Source organism: Zootermopsis nevadensis, unplaced genomic scaffold, assembly GCF_977971745.1.
Source record: "Zootermopsis nevadensis isolate Lab colony 2312 unplaced genomic scaffold, Znev_1.0 Znev_ptg000045l, whole genome shotgun sequence".
Lineage (NCBI taxonomy): Eukaryota > Metazoa > Arthropoda > Insecta > Blattodea > Termopsidae > Zootermopsis > Zootermopsis nevadensis.
In genome coordinates, this window is record NW_028259177.1 from 73,157 (window position 1) to 95,727 (window position 22,571).

The 22,571-nt window shown below is 38.0% G+C and overlaps 1 protein-coding gene across 5 annotated transcripts in view; it reads left to right on the forward strand.

The window, feature by feature from the left end:
* The window catches only part of LOC147871589 (dynactin subunit 1-like), a 235,193-nt gene that overhangs the window by 41,084 nt on the left and 171,538 nt on the right, over window positions 1-22,571 (forward strand). For all 5 annotated transcript variants that reach the window (XM_087360510.1, XM_087360509.1, XM_087360515.1 and 2 more), the window contains one exon: window positions 17,098-17,149. In XM_087360510.1, the coding sequence (XP_087216636.1) occupies window positions 17,127-17,149 (23 nt within the window). In that variant the 5' untranslated portion in view covers window positions 17,098-17,126. Of the gene's footprint in view, window positions 1-17,097; window positions 17,150-22,571 lie in introns of those variants that run through there.

Genomic DNA, 22,571 nt, shown 5'->3' on the forward strand with positions numbered 1-22,571 from the left:
TGTTACCAAGGAAACTTCATCTGTTTACTTAGCATTGTTGTTACCTATAAAACATTTCATTACATTACCTTACATTCGGCGGTGCCCGAATTTATAACTTGTGTTGGGCAAGGCCGTGGTCTAGGCAACACGGAGTTTTCCTCCGTGGCATCGCAACAATTACTCCATTCACACACAGAAGAAGGCAATGGCAAACCACTTCTGGATCATCTGCCAAGAACGTATATGAACAGGTCCCAGTCCGAGAAAAGAATGGAAGGATCCTGTTCATATGGACCTGTCGTCAGACAGAACACTACAAAATAAAACCTTACATTACCTTACCTTACCTTATCTTACATTTCATTACATTACATTACTTTACATTACATTCAGCTACCACAGACCCATCTTAAGCGTAACTAATTCAAATTGAATAAGCAAACTTATCTCAATTGTAAAGCGGGTATAAAGGAAATATTTATAATAAAGCCAATATATAAACTTCCTTTCCGTATAGACGTATTTACGTCTAATTCTCCGGAACCGTGGTTCCACTGACAACTTTTTCCTTCTACTCGCAAGCTAGCGACTAAGCGAAACCAACCGTTCGGTGTCGGCCACTGTACCACGTACACAATCTTATCACACACAACAATCCGTCATTTAATATTCTGTTGAGACCAAGGTTATTAATTTAATAATCATTGCAATTTACGCTTCAGGGCATCGTTTCAAACATGTTTTTTACATTATAATTACGTAGAATGTGTGTTTTATGAACATGTTAACTACGTATGAAACGTCTCAGGTGTAGTATATTACCGGGTGTCCATAAGTTTGGACACTTATTAAAGCCCGCTTCATTTATAACACATACGAAAAAAATATGTACTACAAAAATAGTCGCACAAGATCACAGTTTTTAGGTGTTCATAAAGTAAAAGTAAAATAAAGTCAAGCTGTCCCATTACATGCCATGTAGGCGCTTGAGGGGAGAGGAGAACAACTCCTACTCATTCTCGCCCTAGGCACTAGATGGGGGTGAGTGGTCAGCGTCACGCCCCAGTCGCGCCTTACCCCCGGGAAAGGATCCCGGTACCCGTTAAATAGGAGGGTGGGTATGCCCCGGAGCCTGTCTGGACGCAGAGGCTAGTGGAAAAATCCTCTACCCCCGTCGGAGATCGAACCCCGGTCTTATACTCCATAGTCATACATAGGTTTTTTGGATGTGTTATAAATAAATAAGTACGTGCCCTCAAATCTTCCGCTAGTTTTTGGACAATGTGTATATTGGAGTTTAGATTAAAATAGCCCAAAAGATGGCAGCATCTGCGTTTTTGAATTTGAAAAGGATACGCGTTTCTGTGCGTGTCAGAAGAAGTTGTTACTTTTCTTTGTGTTCTTTACAAAGTTAACATTACCGCCAGTGACAATTGTGGTGAAGAAACAGATAACGAAACGGAGCTTGAAAAAACGAGCTGGTGTTGGGGATAGGGTAGACTAAAGTAACGAATATAAGAGTCCAAGAGTTGAAAAGGAGGAATTTATATGTAGTACTAAGAATAAAATAAAAAAGGAGGTTTGATGAAATAGAATTAACACAGAATACTCGATGATGCTCTTGCATAAAACGCGCTAATGGTCTGGACCATTTCGCCTGCGTGACATTCATGTAGTGACCACAAAACACATCTCTATGCGACACACAGCAGAACAAAGCCATAAGCTGGCACAGTCATGAATTTAAGTTGATGTCAATAAACCCAAACGGGTTATGGTACAATGGACCACATTGTCGGCGCCAAGAGGATGCTGTATCTCCAGCTGATGTTGCGCTCTTCCGGGTAGGCGGGCGCCCCTTGGATTTCAGCCTTAGGCCACCAAAGCAACCAGATATTTCAAGTGCTTTTGCGTGATATCAGTGGGACCAACCTTGGAGAGATCAAAAGGTAAAATTAATTTTATAACCATTCACCAAACAGTTTGTGGTTTTTAAATGAAATGTGGATTTGAGACAGAGTAATTGAAATGAACACGGTTCTACTTGGGATGCTCAAATGAACAAATTTTCCGTTTTCATGTTGTCTGACTGCTTATTATAGTGTTCACAAGACAATAACCTAAAGCAGGTGAATATTTTTAACCCGTTTACTATCTATTTCCGAAATGTTAATTTTAATACGAACGTCGTATATTTGTGTAGCTATTCCAAATGTTCTGTTCCTTTTAGTTTTTCCGAATAAAATGTTGTTAGGATTAATTATTTCGTAATGTATCGCAAGTGTGTAACATATTACCCGAACAATATTTGAACTGTGTGGGCCTATATGCCGGAAATATCCACAATTTGTTAAGTTGTAGCATAAACTCGGAGCAGTAAACCGTTTAAACATTTACGTATGTAGTTAAAACCAGGTTTGCGTCGAAATGAATAAAAATGTTAATAAAATAAATGGGTTTTTGTATTTATTAAGGATTATCTAGCTAGTTTCACTAAAAGGGATTACAGAGAGGAGCATTAATACTGGAAAACACGTGAACAGAATGCAGGAGCGTTGAAGTCGTCAACATTAGATCGCTTTTAATTTGGTTAGGACAATTTTAGGTCGTGAAATTTGAATGTACTGTTTTCCAATTTGTAGTATTTAATCCAAGCCACAAAACAGTTTAATTAAATTGAAATTATTTTTAGTTATATAGATCGATTCGTTCCTTAGCCTTCTTAATTTTACAGCGTTTCCGGATCTTTTTAAACAGGATGTAGAAGTAAGGCTTGAATGGGAGACCAGACCGTCAGTGTAATTGAAGATTAAAACAATTCCAAGTTCCAAATCAGCGTATAAATGTTTTTGAGCCACTAGAGTATCAGACAGTGGGATATGTCGAACATAATATCAATGTTGTCACAAACTTCCACTGAGTCGACATAAAGAAATGTCACTTGGCAAAGATTACAAATAAGCCTGTTCTTGCGCCTTGTCTGGAGTTTGGTTAATGGCTGAGGTAAGAGACAGTTATCACAAATGCTTTTAGCACTCTTTGTCAGAGTTCCTTACTCGCTTAAGCAACTAGAGTGAACGTGCTAAATAAGGAATTGTTTGATGCCTATTGTTTTCTTGTGCTCCATTGCCCGAGTCAAAGGAGGAGCTGGGGTCACAGCGAGATGTGTGGGTGTATATCCGACACGAGTTGAAAATCTAGGAACACACAGGAGGTCTGCACATCACGGCTTGTGTCGGTCGTCACGGATTGGTTATTCTTTATTGCAGTGAAAGGAAAGAGAATAAAGGAGAAAAGAAAGAAATGAAGACGGGAAACAAAGCAGAATGAGGAAGGCAGGGGCATAAAATGTAGGAAAAAAGTAAGAGATGATAGTTGAAAGGCATGGTAAGGAAAATAAAAACCTGTGAGTTGGAAGTAAATGCAAAGAACAATAGAGAGGAGGAAGAAATAGAAACAGAGGACAATATAGAAAAACGGAAAAGAAAAGGCGAAGAAGGGGAAAGAGAATGAAAATAGTGATAAAATAGAAGCAGTGGGGACGCTAAATAAAGAGAAATAAATGTTTCAAAGGAAGAAAGAGTGAATTTGGATTGAACAAACTCTAATGACAATGACTTAAAATTAGTGAAGATTTAATTACCCTTGACACTACCATCAGAACGTCAGTAAATACTGTAAAATGTAGTAAAGAATAAAATTGTGTGTGATACGTACAACGTTTCGTGAGTCGGTCTTCTCACGTTTGTTTGTTGCCATTATAGAGACAGTTTTGTTTAATGTTATATATTTGACTTTCTTCTTCACTGTTCCAGACTGAACCTGACGCAATTTGAGTAGTAATACTGTATTCTTAGTCTTCTGTTGCCAGTGAATTACGAAAAACTAAGTACGTTCGAAATACACCTTGTGCAATTGATGGGCACATTGTGGTATTTCTCATGCAAACTTTGTGGAAAAGTGCAGTAATTTAATTAAATAAATATATAATTTCAGGATCAATAAACAAATAAATACAAAGTTATATTCTGATGAAAATTAGATACGTTGTTGGTTTTCTCAGTCTTCATTGTTTCATTGGAAGCCTGTTTAGTCTGATTTCAATGTATCATGTATAAGTATGTGTGTAACATTTTAAATTTAAATTTTCCGTGGGAATCTTAAATAGGGTAGAAAGGAGTTTTTTTTTTTTGAACAGACATAACACATGTTTCGACCCGCTCCTTCTGAATCTGTCAGTCAACAGCAGACTAGCTACACGAGGCATACAGCGATTACTTACCCGAAGATAAAGCGGTCGGAACGTGAAACATCTCTCACCTATTGTTTCTGAAGTCAAAATAACGCCCACTGAGTTCCTTTTTTGCATTTATTTCTTGGTGCTTACGACAGGGACAATTTTAGCTTCTCTTTTATTTCTTGTGATGTAGAATTTTGTATACCCGGTTGGATCCTTTACGGGCCCCTGCCCTGTTGTGGGTGTTGGGCCTGAGGCGGAAGGGGGGGCAGACATCACGACATGTATTGCATTTAATCAAGAGCAGACAACGTTCAGAACGCCCAGACTGTGTCGCAACGCCGACAGACACCAGGTTCTCATTGTCCCATGCAACATGATATATGCTGGCATTCGGCTACGCATGTGGTTCGACTTCATGCAATCTTTGTAGCCTGCTTACTGAGGGTGTCATATAAATTGTGGTGTGAATATGTGTGCCCCTCCTAAATCCATCTTAAAAGAATCTGTCGATTTTAATAAATATAGTTTAAAATGTAGTCAGACAGCTAGTCACCAAATGTAGCGGTATGATGATTAGATCTCTTTAATTTGTATTTCATAGGTCCCAAATTCTATATCGATCCGAAAATGACACGTAGTGGTAATCTAAGGTTTGTTTGAAACGTAAAACTACATTTTATAATTTGTGGTATTAATTTTAGTAAAAACACTAATAATAATGATCTTCAGAACTTCTTGTTTTTTTTATAACTCCCGTTAAAAAATGCATGTGATTTGGTATTATTTTACTGTTCAAATAAACACAACATTTTAGAGTCTTGTATCCATAACCAATTTACGGTGCCTGGTAATCGCTTTTGATTTCGATATGCTGAAGTATTTTGTATATTGCTCATAAAAAATTTTATCCTGTGTCTGTGATGTTATTTCTTAGTCATGTATCTGAACTGCATATCTTTAAGGAATTGAGCATGGTAGCCGCGATTATCTTTTCATATTGGAGCAACTTAAGTTTTTTTCAGTGATGAATTCCGAAAGTTTGTATTATTTCTTAAATCACATTTAGTTTTGAATCTTTTCGTCCTTTATGCAACCCGAAGGCGTATTACCGTGTTCACAAAAAATAGCCATTAAACCCTATTCTCAGCCATATGAATCTAATCTATGCCCTCACGTCCATTTCTTTAATATTCACCTTAATGTTATCCTCCATCTACGCTTATGTCTTTCGAATGGCCTATTTCCTTCAGGTTTTCTAGCCGAAAATTACTTTGTATTCTTAATTTCGCCCTTGCGTGCTACAATCCCGGATCATTTAATCGTCCTTCAATTTGAAATACTTTTAACTAAATTACTGATATGTTAGTTATGAAATGTTGGTTTATTAATTTTATTTTATTAACATGATAATGTCTTAATTTTCTTATCTTCATGAACGTGACATGACGCGTACAATCTTGGTGTTATCTTGCTTTGATGGAAACAATTTAAAATCTTCATCTAAAGAATTATTCTAACCAACCACAAGTCATAAATGTTCTATCTTATTGTTTCTCTACGAGCTAAGTAAAAGGATTTTAAACTATGTAAACCAACTAAAATTGATGGTGCAATGGCTTGCCCTCCTAAACACTGTCATGCTTCTGAGAAACAATCCATATTTCTTATAGACCCAAATTGGCAGCTGCTTTGGGGGCGTTGTAATGTATAGACTCACATAATTCTTTGTCGTTGTTGACTAAGGACATATATCTGCCAGTATGAGCAAGTCATAACTTCTGTGCGCCAGCAAAAGTTGTTTCATCGTAAGGCAGACACTGACTTTTTACTATGAGTGGCATCTAATAGATTCTGTAAAATATAACAAACTGCAGTGGGAGTTTGGAAAATATATATTAAAAAAGAGATACACATCTCGGCACGATGGTACTAAATCACCGGAAATGTTCCATTATATCTGTGCCAAAATAGAACGCTAGGTTCCAGCTGTAATAGCATAAATATTGTAAATATTGAATGTCTTTCAAATAGACAGGAACTAGTACATGATTGTAAAAAGTAGCTGATGAAATCCGTCTGATGATTCTCTAAGTAAAATTACCTGACGGGAAGAGAACATTTTAAATTATTATTATTATTATTTAATTTTCGTTACACATCAAGACTCTATTTATATAAATGACTTCGTGTATAAGAGACTTCTTGATAAACTGACAGTTGCTCATCTGCTCACAACGTTCCCCGCCTTTTATGGAACTCAAATTTCTTTACTGTTGGAGGACCAGAAGGGAATAACAGCGCAGAGTAGTTACAGTTAAATAATCCAATTAATTATTTCGTCACTGTCAACCCAACTAATTTAGACATCACCTATATTTCACTTAATATTATACATATTCTATTATAAATTGGTATTGTATTGTATTGTATTATTAATTATTTGTTGTTGTTGGAGGCTAGAAAATAAGGGCTCTGAGCGAATGGTTTATCAAAGATCGATCTATTGCGTTTCATTTAATTTAGTTAATGTTTGGAATACTCAGTATTTATGCATTTAAACTCCCTATAGTTTCATCTGGTATCGATTTTATAAAACATTGCCTGGATTTCTGTCGTCGACAATATTGACATTATTTTTATTAAGATTTGAATTAAATTATTATTCATGACGGTAGATTTCTGTTTAATTAACACAAGGGCTCTTTCTCCGAAGGAAGGGCGGTCGAGGTATAACACTGATCATTCATCTCGTCTATCACCAAAGTTAATAATGCATGTAACTTTATCTTCACTCCCACATAAGTCTTCGTGGTCTGATGCTTAATTACACTTTATTTGTTTGATACATTTTGGTAGAAGCATAAAGAGGAGGTGTTAGGCCCACTCATTCTGATCTCCAAATTAAAGACAGAGTGAGTCTTATGTTGTAAGATTTCCGTACATATGCCACGTACACCTTTACGCGTATTGGGAGCGAGGATCATCTTGGGAGTTGCTGTCGCGAATGGCGTACACGGAACATCGCCCTCATCTCGATTGTTACGTCTCTTCATCCCCCCCCCCCCCGATCTTGCTGTCCCACCCTCTGTCACAATTCGTCATTTCTCCAGGTCATCCTAAATTTTCAGTCGTGTTAGGAAACATCAGGTTTTTCCGATGTTGTGGTTGTGGGTTGTGACTCCGTTTGGGCAGCAGGAGACATGTTTTTTCAACACGTTGGTCTGCGACTACAAGAAGAACCATTGACATGTTCACCGCCGTGAGAATCTCAAAAATCTCATATTATCGTTTTCCGTGTAGGTTGCGACGAAATGAAAGTGACACTGTTTTCTGTCTCGCCACGAGGTACCACGTATTTTAACCTACTTTCGTTTCGTTCGTTGAGGAAAAGATGACATCAGCGCCACTCTGTGTGGTGTTTTATATTCCTTTCAACGTCCGAACCATTTTTCCGATTTTTAAGAAATTGTGTACCGGTAATAACTTAATGCCGTTTGGAGCCACTCGTGTCTCTTACATTAATACAGTCTTGAAATTTCTTACAGTGAAATCTAATAGTAGCTCAGCTAGTAAATAATTATACCTACTTATATAGAACCAGAAAATTCATAACTGTATTCTCAAGATCCCACTCCTTGAGATGGAAAAGCCCGGTACAAATTCTGACATTTTGTTTAAGACCTGTTTTATTAGTATCGCCTGCCTTCTCTTAATTGTTGCTGACTACACGTTTGTATCCGTGTCTCATCTACCACATGCATGTTAAACGTACTGTTTTTGTCATTTTGAATACAGCAACACAGTGTCTAAATGCTAAAGTTATGTTGAGTCTTTGGTGTTTCAGAGTTTCTTGTTAATTTTTAAACGGACCCTACTGTATTCCTTTATTGAAGGTTTGTAACCTTCTTTTATGTGTTCATGGAGAATCCTTTGTTTGGTGTTGGGCACTGCCTTAATGAGATAAGACCACACCATGCAGTTAATATCGACCAGCCTTAAAGAATATTACAATGTGTTTAGTTCTCCAGATGTTACTGAGAGAAACTGAGAGGTGTTCCTTGCGAAATCTGTAACACTACTGAAGTACCATATCAATCACCGCTAAATTTAATTAAGAGTACGAGCTACTCCAAGGTTTGTATCCATTGTTTGTAGAAGGTATAATAGATATAATTATAACCTGTCTAGTAATTAATCAAAGTTAACTCCACAAAATTCGTAAGTGTCGATTTCTGTACATCAGACCTACCCACCTGGAATTTAACACGTGAAGCTTACAGTCTGAAGACTTGAATATTAATTAACATGGTACGCAATGAAAGTTTAGTGCTCTGGGCTTTCTTATCTTTACGTGCAAAATTTGCCACATTCCAGCCATTACCTAAAAGAACGAAGTTTGCTTTACTTTAGTTTATATTAGATTAGTTTAGGTTGCTTTACTTTAATTCAGTGTAAGTTAGTTTAGGTTGGTTGGTTTCATTATCCAACTCCGTATCACGTCATACGAAAGATCTGCGATCAATTTTTCGTATTTTGTTTGGCGTCGCGACACTGCGCATTGGCCTGTCAGCATTTTGCCATGTCACTTCTCGAGGCTTTTCTTGGTTTCGTTTTGGCGTTATTAATTGACGTCACGACGCTTGGCGTTCGTTTTCAATCGTCTTGTATTGTGCCTTTACTATGCAGCTTGTGTATGCTTTGTGTGGTAATCTTTGTCGGCGTCTCGACGTTCGGTGTTCATTTGTGTGTATCGTATCGTATGGCGTCTTGATGATCCTCTAGGATTTATTTAGAATTAAAGTCGTCATTGCGGCAGTAGATTTGCAACGGTTAGCGTCTCTTCGATAATGTTGTGCTGTAGGGATTCCCGAGGCTTATCTAATTTACATAAATGGAATCTATTTTCAGCTTCGCAACATTAGGCGTCGACACGCTCGGCGTCGATTTGTCAGCGTCGTGTCTTGGGGAATTCATGCGAAAATATGGCATCTTTTGTCGGTGTCGCGGTTCGTGACATCGTATGTCATCCCGAGTGTCAGATATCTTTGAATATTACAGAAAAATTATCACTAAACCGAAAATCTTCACCGATACACAAACCCAGGACAGTTTTCTAGTTTGTGACCCTAGTTCCTGTAATCTCCTCTTCGAAGCAAACAACCTTGGTATAGGTGCCTTCTTCTGTCATGCTTTGTTTTTGACCCACTGTAGACTCCCTCAACCGGAATCGAACTTAGGACACTTTCTTCCTGAGCTTTTGCCCTCCTGTAGTCTCTTTGTTGTCTCAGAAAATAAGCATTCCATCTTATCTGTAATGAACTCTTAATACTTGTTACTATTGTGTATAGTGTATATATTAATTAATTTCATTAACAGTGTAAACAGTAGTGGGACCTTAGCCAGAAATTTCTTCAGCGCGATAAGCATTGAGTATTTTTTTCATCGATTTTATATTGTGAAGAACGCAAGGATGTGGCACCACATCGAGTTCTGTTGATTACCTCCGTCGCCATGCGTTCTGATATGTTTTGTAAATACCAAACAGATCGATTTATGCGTTAAACTGTACATGGTTACCTAGCGACATCGGTGGATAAAGATCGCTTAATTCGTTATAATACCTTGTGCGGTACATGACTGTAGTTCTACTCTATTGGAATAGCTGTTGTGGGTGAGTATATTTTAAGACCATTAGCTAGACAGTCAACAGAAAGACACATCCACACAGTCATTAGCACACAGATCTCTTTTTTTCAAATTACCAGTAGTTAACTTTGCACAATCGGGCGATAAACTGGCCGTCATGGCTATGAACTAAATAGAACGTACTTTGTAGTTTTTAAATACCGTAGTCACGTGTCTTCACAACGCCCAGGCGTGACTTGCATTTGGGGTGGCCCCATAATCCCACCCGCTGTGACTTCAATAGTCACTCATAAAATGGCTGATTAATTTCTGCAAGTCTTATCCCATGTACACGACTCTGTAGTACTGAACCGGACGGTACCAAAATTCGTTACGGGCTAGCACTAAGCAATCAAGACACTTTTTTTTTCCATTTAGGAGATCAGTACTCCAGTCTCTAGCCAGAGTTCTATTTTGTTAGTAAAAGATGTTTTATACAAAGCGCATACGATATACGCATACTGGGAATTTGTGTTTGCCCGTATGTGTACTAGCTGCATCCATAAATCGTGAAAACGGGTACTGAGACTTCAAGTTAAAAGTTATCGGGTAAATTTTGTTTCGGCCATTGTAAGTATACTTTACATTAGCTGGACTTAAAACTGCTTACATCATAAAAAGTTCTTCCTTAACAAATTCTAGGTATTGTTAAGACATACAGATTTTATTTGAAATATTTATTCAATTATTTTCTTGAGGGTAAGCGTCTGGGGCGTTAAGCTAACCGCTCACCTCAACCGAGAGATTACAAATGCGTGAGGGCTAAATCTCCACTTCCCCATACGTCTTATGGTGTGGGGCTTAGGGACAACTTCACATTTGCGCTTTATTACGTGTGGCGCGGTTAGTTTAGGATCAACAGATTTGTGTCCATTGTGCTTTAATATCATGGTCGATGCAATATGCTAAATTCCAGGACACATCTGTAAAATAGGTTATGAGTATGAATAGTCTTTTTACTATTTCGTTTTTCCTTCATTTTGTTTTCTTTTGTATTCTCTCACGTTCTTCGCGATATTTCTTTTATCTTTCCCTTATTTTTATTTCCATTCCTTTCATTCTAACCCTTCATTCTCTTTTTCTTTCTTTCCTTCTTTCTACGTGTCTTCCTTTCCATCTTTCGCCTTTCTTTCTCCTTATTTTTGTGTTCTATCTTGTAGTTCTTTCTTCCCGCTGACTTTCTTATTTATTTCATATTCCTTTTTCCTGTTTTTTTTCATTAAGTTTGGCAGCCTGTCCGTGAGTCATGCAGAGAACCTGCTTGCACCAGAATGCGCGCCAGTCACACTCTTGGGCTTAAGCCGGTTATGAACCGAAAACTGTGCTACTGTACTTGTCACTCACGACCACATGTCTGGCTAATTAATGGGTTCGCTGTACACACAAGGAACGACAGTCCGGTAGTGCTATTGCTATTCGGCGCAGGTCGCCTTCTGCCCTGTGTGTTGGGCAACGCTGTGCCTGTCATTGTCAATCCGTTCTGGCCACCTTCCTCCGCTCCACAACGCTCGACCCTGCACTCAGGTTGCAGCATACAGATGTACAGTCGTCTTAATAAAAACAACTTATGTCGCATGAGCCAACATGTGTCAACTGGTCTACGCCTTGTTTTCTGTGGTTTTCATCATTTCCTGTAGTCAAGTGACGAGACAGTTTATTAAGATAGCTTACTACCTTCTCCTTTCAGATTCGTCGTAATTCATAAATTAGTTTCCTATAGTAACTCAGTCGATTGATAAATCCTTGTTAAATAAACAAAAAAACTTAAGTCGCACTGGAAAGCCTATAAACGTAATCGAATTAATTCTTCGAAGGTCTTATTGGTCTGTTTCGGACTCTAATAACGCTACATTTGTACCACAGAACGATTAAAGAAATTTGCTCGTTTAAAAATAAAAATTTTCTTAAATGTTCTGTTTGGTTAGAAATTTATTTTGGTAACAAATATGCTGTAATTATGATGATGATACTTTCTCATCGACTCTAAATGAAAGAAAACATTTGTAAAATTGTAATGAAATTTTATTTTTATAATTTCCTTGCTCTTAGTATATCAAATGAATGCATGATTGCAATGTCGTGTATGCCCAACTGTCAGTCCGCGGATTTTATCTTAGAAACTTACAAGTAGTTTTCGATTAAGTCTCTATTTCCTACGGACGTACTACAAATTGTCGAGAGATCGCAGTCTTCTGGGACAATACGCCACTTATTCTAAAAGAAATCGAAGGACGTTTCAGAGGTGATTTTTTTCCTCCATCACTAGGGAGAGGATTCATTTGTTTCAGGATAGGGACCGTTGTCATTTCTCGTGAAGAAGGTAATGAACCTTTGGAGTATATAAAAGTCAGGGAATTTCGTGGCCAGCTATATGTGCCATTAGCTTCTCATTGACTGTGCTCCATACAGTTTGTTATCTCGCCATACTAACTGAATAAGGTTTATTTATTAAGAAAAGTTGGATGGAAAGGGTAAAACCACAGTCTAGTGCACAGAAAACATTCCATCCAGATGTTCGGTACACATCAGCTTGACACGGTTCTATGTCAGTAACACAGAAATCTCTATTACAATCTCAAACAAAAAATTACGAACCTTTGAGAACAGACAATAATTTACTGCAGTGAAAAGTCCATGAGGATTAACGAACCGTGTCACTTTGGGGATGTTCGGTCAGTCGATTGCTATCTATAAGTGGTCTGCCACATGTATAATTTAAATGTAAATCTTGATTAAGCCCGACAGTGCAGTCTGTTCCTTACTACAAATGCATTCAAGTTTCCATATTCTGCATTATGTGTGAAGTATAAGAAAAGGTATACGTGTGGTCAAGATTACTTTTCACTGTGTTTACATATTCTATGTAAACTAAGAAAGTTGTTAAGTCTGCAGTAGGATTTGAGGCCAAAAGATCATCTTTATCCAATGGATTCTGAAATTCTTTCCTGGGTAAATAGTAGACGAGCATGAGGCTCAGAGCTCACTTACATCTATTGCTGAAGCTAAGATGCGTGGAGCTTTACCTGTAATTCCCCGTACATCCTTGTTACGTGATACTTAATTCGGTATAGGGGCAAATTTCCCTTCACAAATTATAATATTAATTAAGGAGGATTTAAGGTTCTCGCAGCGGCGAATATGAAGACAGCAGTCTTCGGTATTATTTTGTTTTATTTTTACGATTGGACATGACATCCCAATTATGTGTTTATTTTATTTAGTAACATGTTTGCGCCAAATTTGGGCAGTAAAACGGAGTGCCGACCAGTTCGATTAATTGCTATGCTTGATTAATGACGACACTTCACAGCACAGTACCTTGGTGTTAATCGAACTATCGATTGGCTTGAAGCCAAGTAAGGTAGATGAATGGGTATTAAGGTTATAAAAGTAAGAAAGATGAGATGAGTGGGACATGTAGCATGTATGGGTGATAAATGTGGAAAAATATTTAAAAAAACTGTTAAAATTGATTTTAAATTTTATGTGACAGTTTGTTGGTTCAGAACTGGGTCTAGTATTGAGCTTTTGCGAACACGGTAATGAACCTTCAGGTTCTATGAAATACAGAGAATTTCTCGACCGGTTGTGCGACTGTAAGCTTCTGAGGAGGGATTTTAGACCACAGAGTTATTACGTTATTCATATTCTTATGAATGACAATGTCTGTACGTGTATGCAGGTATGCATAATAAGACATGTAATTTATAGCGAATTGAGGTTTGACATGTGCATGACGGGTCAGCGGTCTAATGTGTTACCTTCTTATAAAAGTGCATTTGCCACCCAGTATGAAGCACCCATAAATTAAGACCTTAATCTTCACAGTGAGATTAGTCTCCTACTGATACGATATAGGTTCAAGACCCGCGCCGACCCTAGGTCCTAAGCTTCGGGCCAGATCACAGGACATCATCATTCAGATTTCTCGTACTTTTCTTTGTAATTTTCTAGACAGTTCTCTCGCATTCTCCTTTATGTTTTGAAACAATATTTTATATCGAGAGTCTTACGGTACAACGACTTCCGTATGTGGTAGTCTGTCCACCCTAATGATTCATTAAACACATTTACAGATTTTCATGTCATCGGTATTTTGTTAAATGCTGTAGAATATTTGTGCCTGTTATTTCTCTGCCATCGATAACAGCAGCAACGCGGACGAACGAACTTATGATTATACACATTCAGACGAATCGTGTATCAATTTACTGCGTTACAAAACGTAACCTACAGTTAGAGGCCCTGAGATATTTTTTCTGATTTAGGTGACGGTCACGAATTAGAGTCTAAAACGTCACTACGTTTTTCGACCAATATAGTCACCTTGAGTTGAAATTAAGTTTTCAAGAGACAATTGTTGTATAATTCGAAGAGAATCATGCATGAGCTTTTATACCTCCAAGTTTTAAAAGTGTTGTTGATGTAAGCCTTTTTGACTTTCATAAGCTTTGTTATTTATCCGGAAACCATAGCACATAAAAAATAAAAGTATCAGGACATTATACTCCTATTATTGTCTTTAGAATAATATGAAATTTATTATGTTATAGCGAAAGCACTCAAAATAATACCAGAGCAATTCCTTGACTACTGTTAACTCATGTTATTCATTCTTAAGTCTTCATTCCATTTGTCTTCCAACCCATATATTGTTTTATTTTTCATTCTTTGCGTTTTATGGTATTTGATATTTATTACATATAGAATTTTAAGACGTAACGCATCAAGGCGTATTGGCCAGTAATCAGGTTTACAAACCGTCAAAAGCAACATGTTACCTTGGTTGGATTTAGGGATGAATTTCTGCGACGCCGACCGGGTTCTGCACTCGTGCACCTCACGAGGCCCGGAATGGCGATAGGATGCTTTCACTTTTGTTCCCGGCCCGGTTTAAGCCAGGTCAGTGTCTCAGATTCTCAGCCGACCGACAGGTTCTCCTTGACTTCAGATGACAGGTGCCGAATGAGCGCACTGAGACCGCCAGAGTTTCGCCAGGATCACTGACTGCTCTAGTTCTCCACTGCAACGGGTTCAAGCTTTACATGAACAAGCCACTTGGTAGAACCGGACGAAGATTGGAGGATAATATTAAAATGGATGTGAAGACGTGAATCGTCGGTCGGTATCTACCAGATTAGACGGTGTTAAATCCCAGGAGACATCCATCTTCATACTCATCGCCGTGAAAACCTTGATTGTCATCGGCAGTCAGCTAGTTTAGGATTGGATACGGTGGTAGATATTTGCGTTCTATAAACAAAAAGATAAATAAATTAACGGGCTGAAATGACTATTAGCTTTGCGAGAGAAAGGACCTGTACCATGAAGTTGGTGAAATGCGTTGTTAAACGATTAGTTATAGGCTTAATCAATAAGAGTAGGCTAGTCGAATCAGCGAACACGCAGCATTTTAAAGAAGTATTCTGGAAAACTTAAGCGTAGATTGGGGTACAATAATAATAGAATTAGGGAGTATGCTGTTGTATGGGCAATTCTCTACCGTAGTTGGCAAAACGCATTCAAACAACAACAATGTTTTTTTTCTTTAATATCTGTATTTCGTTAGTAATTTAGTCTTATAACGTTCAGTCAAGATCATAGAAGTTTAATCTGTGCTGCTTCCCGTCTTCATGTTCTTAAATACCAAGTCCTCACCACCACATTTCAAAAATTATTTAACTATATGTAATGTGTTATTATTTTTGTTCCAGTTTGTTTGCAGAAATTTATATTCAATGTCATAAATTTTATTGTAAGATCGTATTATATTTCCAAGCCTGTATAATTTCTGAGATCTGAGATAATTTAACGAAAATATGGGTATTTAAATTGTACTTATTTTTGAAAAATATTGTTGTCTAACATAAATTGCGCTGCTCAGGTGTTGTTGTTGTTGTTGTTGTGCTTTCCAATAGATTTAATTTTGATTGTGATTTTATTTTTAATCTTGTATCGTATTTTGTAATTTATCCTTTGATTCATCTAACAGGTACTGATCATCTGCATGTGCTGTCGATTGCTTTTAATATTTGTATATCGTATTTTATGCTTAGCCTTTTGTTAAGAGTACTCAGCTATAAACTTCACTGAGCTGTCTAATAAGAATTACAAATTTCCCTGCTGTAATAACTTCAGCGGTTTCAGTGTTTACTTGTGTGACAGCTTTGAGTATCTTGTAGTCAGATCCGCCCTGTATCTGTAAGACGGCCGTGGCCAATACTGATACCACGGGACGTCTAGAAATTTGTTTAGGGGAAGAGGCGTATTGGCTGGCTTCCAGCCATGATCACAACACATTTAATTGTATGGAAACCGTTCGACGGCAAGGCGGTGCTAATAGCTAAAAGGTGTAGAAAGACTTGACTCTGTAAATTAATTTAACTCCAGAGACCACAATTTCTGTATTAGTGATTGGTGAATGTAAATGATCTCGATTTCTTCTCCGTATCAGAGCATGTTGCTTAAATTTAATTCCTAACGCTTTGAAATGATGTTTATATTTTTCAATAATAAAAATATTTATTTTCATTGATTAGCTTTTATCTTAATGTGTCACTTAATTTACTTGCGTTACATTTTTAACACCTTAGTGAAATTATTTCTGGATTTTATTTATTCACAACTATTAGAATATTGACGTGATAATTACCGTTCATAGTTGGTTATACGCTAAAAGAGATATTCAAAGGCAAATGAAGGGGTTAAAGAAGACCGGGAGGAAGACGAGGAAACAGAAATAAGCACAGAAACAATCTAAGAAACAGAGAACAGAAATCTTGGATGGATAAAAAGAAGTAGAGGAATATTGAAAGATAGAGAAGAAGAAGAAGAATTAGATATAAATAGGACGTGAATAAAAGATGCAATGGATACGGAAGAAAGAAACGAACGGTAAAGAGATAATTGTCGTACACCTTCTAGGCATTTTGCGTAGGCTTAAGGACACTACACGTATTTTATGTACTGAAAGGGTCGACTGAAGATCTGGGTCTTTCAAAATGTGTGAACGCAGTGCATGGTTCCTGAAGAGAAACAAGTAGATAGATATGTTTAAGTCTGTGAACTTGGAGTTTTTTCCCCTAGAAATCATCGCAGTTATGTTACCATGTGTAAACTGTAACGTCTTGTTTTATCTTTTATGTGCAAGGATGTTGTCGTTTGTAACAGATGGTTGTGTTTGGTTGCAGTTTGTTGGAATGTCCATCAAAACGCCGAGATGTGTTTCTTCATTACCGGACGGTGAGTTCAGCTGCTTTGTTTTACTCAGGTTTAATTATAATGATCAGATCAATCGTTAACTGCCCTGCCTCTGATCCATTGTTTTTCTAATCTAGATACTTCTATTGTACAACACTTGGGAGATCGAGGATATATTTTTCTCTTATCATCTTTTCTTCTTTCTCTTTTATTTCCTTTTTATTCCATATTCTTTCTTGAATCATTCAGTTCGCTTCTTTCTTCGTCCACACTTTGTGAACGAAGAACACGTTATCAAGTAGCGGTACATCGTATCTGTAAATGGTGGGCCGTCCTCAATAGTGTTTTACCCGGACGTTAATAGCTTATTGCTCAGGTAATGGTTTTCTTGCATTCATCTTTCTAGTTTGCTCTTCTTTACGTTTAAGTCTTTATTAGCAATAAACTTACCCAAGTGTTTAAACAAAAATGGAGGTCGAGTGCCGTACAACGGGTAGTGTCCTTAACGAGCAACAAATAGCAAACAGTGCATCTCTGAGGATCGCAATTCCGCGTAGTGAGAAATAATTGATTCTCTGAACCCGCTGTTGAAATCAGACATACGTTTAGTATTTACAGAGGCGTTTGATAGATTCATGCTCATCGTAACAATAGAATTGTTCGGGGATATTTTTTCGGTCGGCATGAAGTTACAGAAGTAAATTTCTTTTCACGATAAAATAAACATTTTCCTGTAGCATACCTAAATTGCGAGCCAGCGTTATATAACTGTGTTTCTCCTAGCAGTTCAAGAAATTTCGTCTATTATATAATCCGAAGTTCACAGGATCCTGCCACTGGTGAACCAGTTAAAATCCAGCCCATATTTGTAAAAATTTCGCAGTTCAAGTGTAAATATTTTTGCACATCACTTCAAAAGTAAAGCTTTCTATTTCTTTTGTGTGCAGTTTATTTACAAACGAGTTGTTTATTGGTTCTCAAGCTATGAACTTTTTCTTTGCCACTTCATGCCTTTCCCTGTTTACACAATCCCTTTCTTTCCCGCCGGTGAAGTAGATCTTCTGTTCCAGCCCAGTAAAAGCTCTTGGCGTAGTCATTTTAACGACTTCCTTGTATCTAAAGTAGTCGCTTCAAAACGTATTTGTAAATGTGACCAACCCGTTGCCATACGCGACGCAATGTATACCCTTTGTAATTTCGTCTCTGTTTTTCTGAACCTGTTGGGGCAAAGCCGTGCTTTCTTATTATATACAACTTTAAAAAGTCCTACCAGATGAGTACCGGAATGTCTTAGCGAATACTGAGACGCCGTCTATTGGATGACATGGGTTCGATTTCACGAAGGAGCGGGACTATAGCTTGAAGCCCAGATCTCACTCCAATCTGTTGCTAAAGTTAAGAAACCGTAAAGATTAATCTACACTCGCTGTATTTTGATGACGTGATATTTAAGTGCAGGGACAATACGGGACTTGGTCTTTTGTTCTGAGGGAGAACTAGAGTTGAGGACAGTCTGATGAAGAGGGTACATTGCCTGGGAGGAATAAGGCAACGAAAAAGTAGAGAAAAAACACTTTTGTAGTCGAATCATTATTAGGCCCAAAGAAATTATAAATCTGAAATTCAATCGCGGCAGTAAAATTGAGCGCTTATAAAAAATATAAGGCTAAAGTACAAATACATAGTTTAATTTTACACCAATATGGTATTCTTCGTTTCAAATCCATAACTTTGTTTATTTTAGAGTTATGCCCTATTTAAACCGGGACTTCATTGTGATAGAAATTATCCGTGGTTTTCCTATCATTAGGCAATTGTTGTGACAGAATTTTAAAATATGTCGATAATTAATAAGCTAACCTGCGCTACCCTGTTACTCAGTTACAAGACAGTTACTGATTTGTCCGTTAATCAGTCAGTAGATGATTTGTTTGTCACGTAGGTAGTTAACAAGGTAGAGAGATGGCCAGTTAGCTCGTTAATTAGGCAATCGCCTAAATCGGCAATGAGTTCTTTTTTTTGTCTGTAAAGATTTTTAAGAAATAATTAATGGGTTTCGAAAGAAACCAAGACTGGTGAGACGGATTTTACTAAGCCAACGGCAGACACTTAAATAAAATAAATGGGAATTAGTATAGCGCTATGTCTGAGGAAAGTATCGGAAAAAACACAAGGATGACGTAAGGGGGGGGGGGCCGTCTGACAGTTGCCCTCAGCGTTATGCGGAGAAGAGAACTGAGATGAGTAACTGGACACGCCCTCTGCAAATCTGAGATCGCTCGAACATTTATTTGCTTACTTCTCAGTCAGCTGCAACTTACGCAGAGGAAGAAGCGACTGTGTAAATATTTGCAGAAAGGAAATGTAATAAGCCCGAACAAACTGGGACAGGTTCGTTAAGCAAAGGGAAAATATGCCTATTAAATCAGTCCCCAAAGAGCTTTGTCAATCGGAAGATGACCGTCTTCTGTGATGATGGGTCGTGTAGTATCATAGAAAGTGGCCGACGTTTCAGGGATGTTTAATGTCTCCATCATCAGGGCCATGAGGATTGAGGATATTCAAGGCATTTTTCTAGTTGCTTTTAGGGTGAATTTTTTTATTAAACATGTCAGAAAAATGCTTTGGACACTTAACTTAGAAAATTAGAATACTACACAGCAAGGAAGTCCGAGAAAGAGATGGGAGAATAAATTTATGATGGTTTATGAGGATGATGGAAATAGCTCACGACAATGCGAAAAAGCGTGTTTTAATATTGGTGATGTTGAATCTTTGGGTTCTGCTATCACATTCTTAGTTACCTATTCTATGGCGTTTCGACGCTACATAAAATTACCTGTTGATACATCCCTGCAAAATAACTGAGTATGAATCATAACCAGGAACTGAGGAAGCTTGAGAAACAGTTGTATCAAAACTGGCAGCCTTCGGCAACACTGAACCAGGTCCGTTGAAGCAGTGGAGCCGGACTGGTTTTTAGCCCGGAGTGTTCTTTTGTACTTGCAACACTACCAAATAAGTCAACTTGACTGATGTCCAGGACTGCGTGTTATGCAAGCTCTTGGCGTTGTTTCTGCAATATTTTAATCACAGCACTCCAACAAGTGTGATGACTCCTTCTGGGAACTTACATTATTTATCGATCACGACTGTACGGCGCACAGAATTTTTTCATCTGGAAGACCTGGCTTTATGCGCTTCCAGTGAGGAATGTTGGCGAATAGTGCTTGGAAATTTTTAATATCTCATCACCATAATGCAGACCTTACGAAAATGTGGAAAACTCGAAAAATTTGTGAACGATAGTAACAAACCAAATTACGTTTACGAAAACGAATAATGTATTAAACCAGGAAAATAATTACTACCTTATAGTTTAGTATCCCTTATTCTCTCGTGTCTTACCGAAAACGTAAGGATTTAAATATATAACTACAAAGCTCTCGTTATACGCCGGGGTTGCTTTCCTACGAATTGCCGCGTATATCGAAAACGCTTAAAACGAGAAACGTACAACATTTCCGTGGATTTTCAGAGTGACACTCTATGAGAGCCTTTATTTTGTAGTCCCTGGAATAAAAATGGTGGAGTCAGGGAAACGGTGCTAGGAAGTCAGTGGACCGGCGCGGCAATTTCTATCGTGGCCGCGGATAGGTTATTGATGCTCTTCATGATACTAAAGTAAAAATGCGGATATGCGAAAATACGGATAGCGAAAGCGTTTTTACGAGTCACAATTGCAACGGTGGGTGTCTCATGCCATATGTGAAGAACACAGGTAGAAGGTGTTCGATGACAGTGCTGAAGATATTATTTGTAGGACTACTTAAGAAAGAAAATTACGAAGAGATTGAGAAAAGTACATAATTAAGCACTATGAGGGCGTATGTGGGGAATAGAGGTAACGCTCCACTAATTTTTTATCTCAAATTTTCCATCTATATCTGTGGTTAAGTATGCGTGGATTTATACCTCCACCTCTCATATGTCCATACATTGTGGAGCTCAATTTAGCATCAGAGACAACATTATTTTTAACTTTTACCCTAGATGCAGGCGAGTGATCATCTACACTCTTCAGTAGCTCTGCTACGACGGAGGAAATAGGGCCCCGGTACCATTTGTATATGAGGCCGATTTGGACCTCTAATATTTACATTGTCATTAAATTAAGAAGTTAGGAGAGACATGTTGTATGCATTGAGAGTTTTTATACACCTAGTAACTAATCTTTCGAATATATTTGAGGTTTTCACGGTGGTAAGTCCGAGGATGGCTGTCTTTTGTGTTGTTACGCCTTGTATTCTGGTAGAAATTTACCAACGTTTCAGAGATCCTTGCTGCCTCCTTCATCAGGACGATGAGTTGCTTGATAGAACGAAATGTCTTGATCAGCTGAATAACTGTATTCGATACGTCTAATATTATGCAGTTATAAATATGGCGCAACATTGGACCATGACTCCTGAAGAGGCGTAGCTGCTTGACGGACGGGTCCGTGCCCGTGTGTGTGGTAATTACTGTGGCCATGCAACGCGTTCTAGGTCTTCATTACGTCATGTGGAAACGAGGCTTTGCCTGATACTTGCTTAGAGGACGAATTTATGGCTCACACAGGCAAATACCTTATAGGTTAGCTCAAGGGTTCCGCGTTTCGTTCGATTCCTGTCTGAAAAACCAGCTCTCTTGACCGAGATTTGTGCTGTTTTTCGTTAGTCTTTTTAGGCGAATACCAATGAAATACTCTTACAATATTTTGCAACTGGTTTTTTTCCATGTGCCTTCGAAGAAAGTAACGGAAGTATAATTGTATGACAAAATACAAAATGTAAGGGCAAAATATATAAATAAATTCGAATACGATGGAGTGAAGAGCACATATCAAGAAGGAAGCGTTCGTGATTGATCTAGATTTCTTTGAAGGTTGTTTCAAATGTGTTAGCGTCCAGTTATAATCATTGATGAAGCGGAAAGGATATGAAAGAAATCGGTGAAGGTAAACTTGTGTCTGGTGATTAACAGATTACAACGCCATGCAAACGTATGGGACAGTGGAAGTATAGCTCCACGCATTCTTAACCTCGGCAGTAGATGGAGGTGAATGCCGTGGAATCTTATAAGTCAGTATCTCAGAATTTGTTATCAGGGCGAAAACTATAAAAAGAGGAAAATGAATACATAAAAGAGAGCAGATTTAAAGTAAGATATTGTTATTATTATTTGGTGTTCTGTCTGACGACAGGTCCATATGAACAGGATCCTTCCATCCTTTTCTCGGACTGGGACCTGTTCATATACGTTCTTGGCAGATGATCCAGAAGTGGTTTGCCATTGCCTTCTTCTGTGTGTGAACGGAGTAATTGTTGGGATGCCACGGAGAAACCGGGGAAGCCCCCGGAGGAAAACTCCGTGTTGCCTAGACCACGGCCTTGCCCAACACAAGTTATAAATTCGGGCACCG